Source organism: Microtus oregoni, unplaced genomic scaffold (assembly GCF_018167655.1).
Source record: "Microtus oregoni isolate MIOR12 unplaced genomic scaffold, Mior012 000011F_ref0000422, whole genome shotgun sequence".
Taxonomy (NCBI): Eukaryota; Metazoa; Chordata; class Mammalia; order Rodentia; family Cricetidae; genus Microtus; species Microtus oregoni.
Window position 1 is genome coordinate 22889072 of NW_024543070.1, and position 10029 is coordinate 22899100.

General features: G+C 36.7%; 1 protein-coding gene across 2 annotated transcripts in view; it reads left to right on the top strand.

Annotated features, from left to right (window-relative positions):
- Rit2 (Ras like without CAAX 2) overlaps nt 1-8208 on the top strand; it is a 300536-nt gene extending 292328 nt beyond the window's left edge. For both annotated transcript variants that reach the window (XM_041660142.1, XM_041660141.1), the window contains exon 5: nt 6902-8208. In XM_041660142.1, coding sequence (XP_041516076.1) covers nt 6902-7129 — 228 coding nt within the window. In that variant the 3' untranslated portion in view covers nt 7130-8208. The remainder of the gene's footprint in view (nt 1-6901) is intronic.
- Nucleotides 8209-10029: the final 1821 nt, after the last annotated feature.

Sequence of the window (10029 nt, forward strand, 5' to 3'; positions counted from 1 at the left end):
ACATGCAGACAAAGCATTAATAAATAAGAGGTGAAATAAATTTCTGGAAATTTGAATGTTACTAAGGAAAACAGAGCAATCTAAGTTTTGGGCTGATTTGTTTTCAAACTGAAATATAAGATGTTTATGATCATCAGAAAAGTATGATTCCTGGTGCATTGATGATGTGGGATGTAAAGGGAAATTATTTAGTAGCTCAATAGATAAAGGTGGAGGGAAACAGACGACAACACACACACACACACACACACACACACACACACACACACACACACACAATTCTGGGGGTCACTCCATACAGCCAGGAGATGCTTTTCTACAGTGCTTCTGCTTGAAGAAAACGAGTCACCTGTCTGTTCAACATTAGCAATCACAGTAGTTGGGACCAGTTTCCTTTTGTGCTAGTAAGAGTTATGAAGCTTCCTACGCGCTACCATTACCTTAATAACCTTCACCATCACTCAATCTATTAAAGTCTATTTTACATTCACTAAGCTAATATGGAAAGTTAAACAGATGTAAAGAGCCAGGCAGCTCCTAGAGTCAGCAGATCTCTGTTCCCATGTGCACCAGCAGCTGGCCCATCTGGCGCCAGCCCTCCATCCTGTGCAGTTTTTGTCTGTCCGCCTCCCAGCGATGTGCTAAGGCCTCCTCTAGCTGATGGAGCATGGCTCCCCTAGGTTTTTGAAATCTTTTATTACTTACATGAAACAATTTCCTCGTTTATTTCCCTGGCCTTCTCCCCGAGGCTTCCTGATGGCACCTTAGGTCTCACACCTTTTCTTTGTGAACTTTTCTTTGTTCCTTGACACTACAGTTCACCAATTCTTGCCCCCCTGCCCTCAAAACACAGCATTCATTCTCCTCACCAGTGCTGTGTTTTCTAAAATTTACTTGGAAGACAAAATATGCTTTCTTCTAGCAGATGATATATCAGGAAAGTGCCTCTGTGTTCTTTGGGTTTAAACAGGGAAGCTGTTGCTTGTCTATTCTTGGGTTCTGACAAAAATTGATCACAGTTACCAAATGGAAAGTTCCCTGTTATTTCCAGTAACACTGCGGCCGTAATTACCACCTTCACACTGCTCATGATTACTAAATACAGAACCCCAATATCTGATGGACTTTTTTCTTCAGATATGTTTGGGATATCTTTCTCCAATACATTTATAATACAAATATGTAAAGCTTGAAAGTAGGGATGATGAATATATGGTTTCATAATTTTGATAAATGTACATGACTGAAACATGGAAAATTTTAAAGCATGTCTTCACTTTAATTTCCTTTTTCATTCACTTTAATTTTCCTTTTTTCAGGTCATGGATCTACTTAGAATTTTAGAACTACGTATAAGAAAAGATACATATGTTAGTATTTATGTGCCACTTAGCTTTTACTATAATTAATGTGGAAATTACTGTGAGACTCAATTAGATCTTTCAGAATTTGTGATTTAGTAACGAATGAAAGGGTGAATGTTTATTTGTAAGTGGAAGGCATACCATTCCTGCATCACTGGCTGGGTGGTCAAAACAGGAAAGTTTGAGTTTACTTTAGTCTGTACAAACATGAAGTTCCCATTCATGGTGCTATTTTGCTGAATCTAAAAAGAATCTGTGTGTGGAGTGTGGTTTTTTATTTTAGATGAACTTGAGTTTTGCAATAGACTTAAAATTTTTATAAACTTTATTGTCGAAAACTGTAAATAGAATATACTCAATACTGAAAGTTATGGAATATTACTTTAACTAAGCAGAGATATGTAGCATTTATTTATGCTGCATTTTCAAAGATGTAAAGATGTGTTACATTTGTTTATGTTGCATTTGTTTAGTAATGGAAAGATGTTTGGCTTTGCCTGCATGAGGCACCTGATTGGTCAAATCAAAGCTGAACGTGCAATAGTTAAGGGGTAAAGGAATAGTTGGGGCTGGTAGGCAGAAAGAATACGGAGAAAGGAGAGAAGAAGAGAAGAGAGAACGAGGGAGCAAAAGAAGGCCATCCAGGCAGCAGTCAACCAGCCAGACACAGAGGAAGCAGGAAAAATAGGTCATACAGAATGAAAGAAAGGTTAAAAAAAAAAAAACCCAAGGCAAAATGTAGATGAAGAGAAACAGCTTGAATTAAGTTATAAGAGCCAGTGGCAAAAGTATAAGATAAGAAGACCGAGCAATCAAAACTAATAAGAAATGTCCATGTCATGATTTGGAAACCAGCTGGTGGCCCAAAAGTAAGCCTGTTGCAACTAAAAGCTTAAAATTTAACACAACCTTCATGGTTTCAATTTTGAATGCCAGTTTTAACTAAACAGAAGTTCTTTTGGTTGTTTAAAATTTTGGGTTTGGTTTGTTTTGGTGTGTGATTTTATTTACATTGACTTGTAAATGAATTTTGAAATTTGTAACGATTTACTTGTGATTCTTGCATTTTTATAATTATAAAGCATTTCATAAATATGTGCATATAAAGAATGCATATATGAAAATATATGATAGCCACATACACAGTGATATAAATTTAAGGGTATAAAACATGTCAACTTAACTATAGACTTCCCTATTCCATTTTGTCTCTCCCCTGCCCAAATTGCCTTTATGTTCTAGAAGAAACAACCCCCATATATTTTTTTCAAAAATATTCTGAAGGATTTAATAAAAATTTTAAATTATTCACAGTGAATTTTTTGTCAGGGAACTAATGACACCACCTTCATCTCACTACCCATTTGGGGTGCCACCCCAAGAACACATCACAACCCTACTTACATGCTGATCTTTATCTGGGGTCTCTGTCATTGTTCAGAATTATACTACATGTTTAGTGCTTTAAGTATGCCTCATACATATAATTTGTTGAGTAAATACTTCAGTCATTACACTTTCCTATTTATACTTCTGCATAGCATGAATATGCTGATATGAACATCATATGAGGATGGATTTAGATGATCATACAATTTTTCATGTTACATTTCATTTCATAATTCAGTTCCAAACATTTTCTAATTTTCATGTAATTTCACTTCACCTAAATGGAAGTATATTTTTCACAATATTTTCACTTGGAGATTTCTTAGTTATCCTTCCTCCTGATTTCTAGCCCAGTTTCATTTGTTTGGAAATATGCTGTGATGTTTATTCATTGAAGTATTTTCAGTCCTGGTTTAGCATGGAATCTGATGCTTACTTGAAAATAGCACAACTATATGTGGCACCGGGTATAACACCAAATATTTGAAAGTTATATCAACTGTTTGCATTGCTTTGTTCAAGTCTATATTCTTACTGACTTTTTCTGCCTTGTTCTTTCAACTGCCAAGAGCTGTATGTTAAGAATCTCATATAACATTATGGATTTTAGTAATATCAGGTTTTCTTAGTTGAAACAAGTTTATACTTATATTATTTTTCAAGTGGATTGAATTTATCATTATAAAACATTTCCCTTATAGTCTGGTAATATTTTTATTATAGTGTCCCCTTTATCTGGTATTTATGTCTTATATCAGCTTTTTTCATGTAAGTTTAAATCTCATTCATTACAGTGTGTTGTACATGCAGGAGGTTAAAGAAAACAGAAAATATGTTCACAAAGCGCATTTGATACTGAAAGTGTACAATTTAATGTGAAGCTCCATGGCTTTCATTCCAGATGCCTATTCTAATTGTATAGAAGATGTTCTTTGAATTACATACACTTTGAGTCTAGTTAATTTCGGTGTGTGATGTTTTGTTAATTGGCAAACTTTTTTGTTTTTTTTTTAAAGTAAAGTTTCTATAAAAAAGAAAACAAAACATAGATGCAGGTATCACAGGTACTGCACTCCAGGTTGGACTGTTAGGGTTGAGGAGAGGGGCTGTCCTGTGTGCAAGAGGTGGGAGAAGGAAGGGCTCTCTTCTTTGTAAGGGATGGGGAGAGGGGCTTTCCTGTGTGTAAGGGATTGGGGAAAGGGCTCTCCTGTGTATAAGGGGTGGGGGAAGGGCTCTCCTGTGTGTAAGGAGCTGGGGGACAGGATCTCCTGTAGGTAGCTTAAAGACATTTGGAATCAGGTCTTGTTCTTAGTGTTCAAGATTTTGATAAGAAGCTTACAGAGACTGATGCTTACCTATTAATCTTTTGTAAAAATCTTCTTTAATTTCTTAAAATAATTGTTTAAATGTTTGATAGTATAATTGCATCATCCCGCCTCCATTCCCTCCCGCCAAACCTCCCCTTGTTCTCATCTCAAATTCATGAATGGAGGCCCCTGTCCACTTCAGCATGGCTGTCTAAACATTAAAATTTGGATAGAGTTTTAATGCCAAGTTTCAAATTGTTAAAATGGCAAACAGAAAGAAGGTGGAAACTCAAGGACACAGGAAATAGCATCATAGAGTCAACTAAACTCAGCCCTCTGCTGCTGCAGGTTGCAGAAGAGCAGAGTAATGCGAGGCAGAGCATGGTGGAATCGTAAGTGCTATTAATGCTATAGATGCAACATATGAACCTCATTGCTGGGAACCTGTGATTAGCTCAACACCATCCCAGACTCTTGTCTTCAGAACCTTCTTAGTCATATTAGTCAGAGCAACACCTATCTTCTCTTCTTGTCAAAGCTGCATTAGCTACTTTGGGACATCACCAGACTGTAACACCAATTAGGACAGGCAGTGGGAAGTCACCACCTAGCAGCAGCCTAACTCCTCTCAGCCCTGTCATCTTGTGTCCAAATACAGTCCCAGAGTTCTCTAACTCTAGCAGTAAAGATAAGTTCTCGGATGCTGATGAATTAAACCAAAATGTCTCATCCTCAAACTGCTTAATAGATTCTTCTGGATCTGCCTTCATCTTCACACACAGCCTTTCAGGAAATAGCCTACAGCACTCAGACAACTCAGAATCACTGAATTCCTCCATCCCAAAAGAATAAATTATGGGGTTCTTTTTTAATTCGTATGACAGCAGAAATGGAAATGGGTAAGTGGAGCCAGTGGAGGAACACAGACTATCATGCCCGAGTGAGGCTCTGAATGGACCTTAGAAAGGTCTTCCAACATTTATTTTATAAAGAAAATGTAGTTTAGAAATGCATGCAGATTTTTGCATATCCAGATCTATTCTTAAAGAATCCAGGTATTTAATGGTTCAAGTCATGAAACAGTAGGGAGGGAAAATGCTCAGGAGGAAAAACGCTCAGGAGGAAAAGGGCTGTTGGTCCAAAGCTGTTAAATCCTATTTTGGGTAAGATCTTTTCAAGTCACTGGAAGTTGCCCAATTATACTAAAGAGAACAGAGCTAGCTATAAAGGGACAGTTCCCTGGGTTTCTTAGAAGAGTGTAGCATTTGTAAAGAAGCAAGCTTCCATCATCTACCATGCTAGCATTTTATGTGTTTTAATAGGATGATACAATTCAATACTCAGATCTGCACTAAATCAGCACTGTGTCTCATGTCTAGACTGCAGTGAACATTGCATTCTCACATTCCGCAATGGCTATGCAAAGTCTGTCCTGAGGGTGCCCTAAGCGGGTTTAGAAAAGAATGCAATATTAGTTGCTTCTTAACAGGCTATAGTATAAACATCATCTTCCACACTAAACCTTTCTATGGAGCCAAGAGGATGAATTACTAAAGAGATTTATTTTCTCCAAATGACAAGATGTCTTTTTGATCAGTAGAGTTATAACAGAAGGACACCACATATCTGATTTGAACATATCAAGAAAAAAAGTGAGATAGTTGGGACCAGAATGGTTATGAGTCCTGCTGCCTTTGGAAGGATGTCAATTTAAAAATCAAAACCATTTTATGTAGCAACTGAAGGAAAACACAAGCTTGAAGAAAGACAAAGTACAGAAGCCCATGAGAGGACGGAAAATGGAATCCAGTGTAAGATGGGGCTATTCCATAGAGATGGAGAATCTGAGTCTGTGATGCAGCATTAAGGGAATGTCTGGTGAGGGAAAGGATTAGGCTGGCCACTCACTTCACACCTGGTGACCAGACCAACAGGCATAATGAAGCAACAACTCATCTTCATCAGGACAGCCTATCACTCTCTTCTTATTGCAGTGTTCTCTACCTCTGGGATACTGAACTTTGTGACCCAGATGAACAATGAAAGTGGAGAATGCTTCCCCCTTTTTTCCCCTCTGTGACAGTCACAATTTTAACTTCAGTTCTAAGAAAAATTTCAAGCTTTTTCAAATCTTATGCTTTGACAAACAGTTATGAAGCCAAGTCACAGCATTTAGGACTCTATTTCTGCTGTTCAAACATAAAAACTTCATTTACTCTTCACATGTTAAACACCTTGGATCATGTGTAAAGTTTTTAGCTGGAGAAAGGCTAATTTATCACAGTGACCATGTTTTTCTTACTGATTCCTTCATCAGAAAGTTGTTTTTAAAAATCTATCATGCATTGTTGGATGAGAACTCTGAATTATATAAGAATCACCCCTTCAGCACTTGAAATGTTCCCAGCACAGTCATTCTATAGATGATGCCAAGACCCCCCAAAACCATCTATGATGTCAGTGTAACTCGTCTACTCTTTTGTGTAAAAGAAGATAAAGCAGACACCAAAAGATCACTTTGACTACCTATAGTTGCAAATCAAAAAACAGTTAAGGTGGGACTGAAGGTGGAATTCACCTACAGCGGTGCTGTTGACCACTGAGCTTCCATGCAGGTTTTGATATTTGAAGAACTGGCTTTGAGTTATACTGACTTTTCCTGTGTGGGATTCAGATTTCTCAAGTCCAGAAATTCTAGAACGCTTTCACAATCAAATATCACATTTTACCTTTGTTCATAAAGTTGAAACACAGAGGCCAGAGCGAGGAGAACATTTTTTTTTAAAAAAAATGAAAGCCTCCCCTCTCTTTCTAATCTTTTTTGTTTATTTCCCTCCCCAGGTCTCTACAGAAGAAGGCATGAATCTTGCTCGAGAATACAACTGTGCCTTCTTTGAGACCTCTGCAGCCCTCCGATTCGGTATTGATGATGCTTTTCAAGGCTTAGTGCGAGAAATTCGCAGGAAGGAATCCATGCTATCCTCGATGGAAAAGAAATTAAAGAGGAAGGACAGCCTGTGGAAGAAGATAAAGGCCTCGCTGAAGAAGAAGAGAGAAACCATGACATGACACTTTGCTTCTGTGCCCATCCTGTCTCTCTTTCTGGATTTTATCAACCAGGCAATTGTTCCTCTCCCTCCCTGCTTTCCTGCTCCCCAACTTTCAATATCTACCTGCAGGCAAACATTAGACTTCTATAACTGTGTGTCTTGAGATAGTTTTATTTTGCCTTTAACAGCTGGATAGATTTTGTCAATCAACTGGATAATGCTATTTAGATTTTACAATATATTACCAAATAAAATTAACATTCCAATTGCCTCATTTTCCTGTAAAGAGTTGCTTCATTTCGTATGCTGTCTGGTTATAAAGAAAATATGCAAACTTGTAGCTGGGATGATAAAAGGCTTAGGGGATCTGCTTTTGCCTGATAGCTCTGGCTGTTTGCACTTCACAAATCTGTAAATAATGAAGAGGCTGAAAGGGTTCAAAACAAAAGGCCTAGGCCTGGTCTTCTCGTAAGTGGAAGAGTTTTGGTATTTTTTCTTGAGTCCTCTATAGGTGAGCTTTAGAAAAGTGTCTGATAATATAAACTGATGGGTTGTTAAAGAGCAAAAATGATATGTCCCCATAGTCATAGTGCTCAGCCTGCGGTATACTGTTAAAGAATTATCACAGTGAATTTATTGTGAAGAAAGAATGTGGTTCCTGCGGTGGGAAGACAGAAACTATATGAACTCGGTGATACATACGCCCAAGGAAGGAGCTGTGACTCTCTCAGTGAATTCCTTTTAGGATTGCTTCACCTGCATAGTGGCCATCTGTTTGCAGGGATGTGGCCTCCGCAAAGCGAATGTTCTATTCATATTACTAAATTCCCTGTCTCATTTTCCTTGAAATACTTCAAGAAGCTGTCATCGGAAGTGCTGTTGTTATTTGTCTTACAATGGTTCATTGTGTGAAATAAAATCTCCCATTCACCCATTCTCCCCCTGTGTGAATTAATTTGTTTAAACCCAAGCTCAGAAAGCAACCACTAGAAAGAATGATAATGGCCACGTGTTAAGGAAAGAACTGAAAAGTTAAGCCTAAAATAGAATCTGTCAAAGCAATTTTCATGGATTGAGGGCAGTTTTATCATAAAGTAGGGAACAGCAGGGTTGAGGGACAAGAATCTCATTCACTCAATCTCTTTCCCTTCCTTGGCTCCCGATGCTTCTGGAACTGGCTAAGTGCTGAGATTAGAGAAATGAGTCACTCAGTCATGGACCCTGACTTCCTGTAGTTTAACATTTACCTGGCAGATTCACTTCACTGAAATAATACTAGAATCATAAATTTTGTAAAGGAAAAAGACACACTTCATGTATATAGATACAAGGAAAATATAGGTTAGGGGTTTGTCAATTTCTAGCTGTTGAAATAAAACTTAGCATTTTAGAATATTAAATTTTGGGGTGATTTTATACCTTAGACAAGGATTCTTTTCTTAGGCCCAAGAAGTTGATGTTATTTATCTTTTGTTGCACTAACTGTTGCACTATATCCCCTTGAGTTTTTCTAAAGTCACATTCTTTATACGGTTTTCTTCATCCTGAAATTCTGATAAAACCAAATGCACTACGCATTTCTCTTCTAAGGTATACATAATTAGAAATGTGTGTTAGAAAAAAAAGAAAGTAAGAAAAAAATTAAGATTGCTAAAAGCTCTAAGTCATTAAAAAGTTAAATTTATATTTGGTTTACACATAAAAATTATACATGTTATTAAAGTTCCATGTAATGAAAGATTCTGATAGTTAGAATCTGTCTTTGCCTACCACTCCTTCCATTTTGAACAGCTAATCTTTTTTTTCTGTTAAGTTGCTCATTCAGCTCCAGCATTCCTTTGTGTCCTGAGACTGAGACTTAAGCCCCGCAATCTATCTCCTGTTTGCAAGAAAATGCAATTTAGGAAATAATTGGAACTATTTTCTCCATGACCAGTCCGTCTATTTGTAAGCCTAGTGATTTCCTTGTCCATGTGTTATACCTGACCCATTTTCTATACAACCAAGTGCTTAGGAGCTTTATTTTTCCTTTGATTTTTAAATACTCTGCTATTGACTCTAAATGTCTTATTCATTGCTACTTTTACTCTTTCTTCTTCACTGTAACCCTTGAGTAAATAATTTGTATTACTTAAATTATTTGTATATAATTAATAACATATGCTAAATAATTGTCATCATCTAAAATTTGTCTATGGAAGTTGGATTAGAGAATAGTTTTCCTCTACAGCTACATTCAATGACTATTGAATCATTCCAAGTGGTATAAGGTCAAAATATTAAAATTTTTGTCTGTGACAATAGTCTTATAACTTTGTAACTGTATCTGGGTCATCTCATGACATCTCTATAAACAAGAAATTCACAATGTGCCTGTGATACTCTACATTTAGTGTCTCTGGCATTTTCTAGCCTGGGACTCCAAATTTTATCAGACTTTTCTCATTATACAATCCCCAAACTTCTTTAGGTATAGGTATAATAGCAGCCTCACTCCTCACTACCTATTTTCTCTATATTAGAGTTTCCAGAAAAGCATAATGAATATGATGCAATTTCTATAAAATATTTATTAAATTGACTTATATAGGATTACAAGGAACACAATTTCTAAAACAGACATACAGGATGGAAAGCCATAAAATCATTAGTAGTTTTGGTTGAAAAGATAAATTCTTTGGAAAGAGAAAGAGACCAGATATATAGTCTCCATCAGAGGCCAATCTCACCTCTCTCTGAGAAGGCCATGGTCACAAGTTCCAGTTTATGAAATGGTACAACCCCCTCATTGATAAAGGACTTTACAGTTAAGTTTCTGAATTCCTTAGACTTTCATTGCCATAACATATTTATGATAATTTACAAATGTAAAAGAATCTCACTTTTGAATATATTTTAGATGTTCAAATATATAATTGG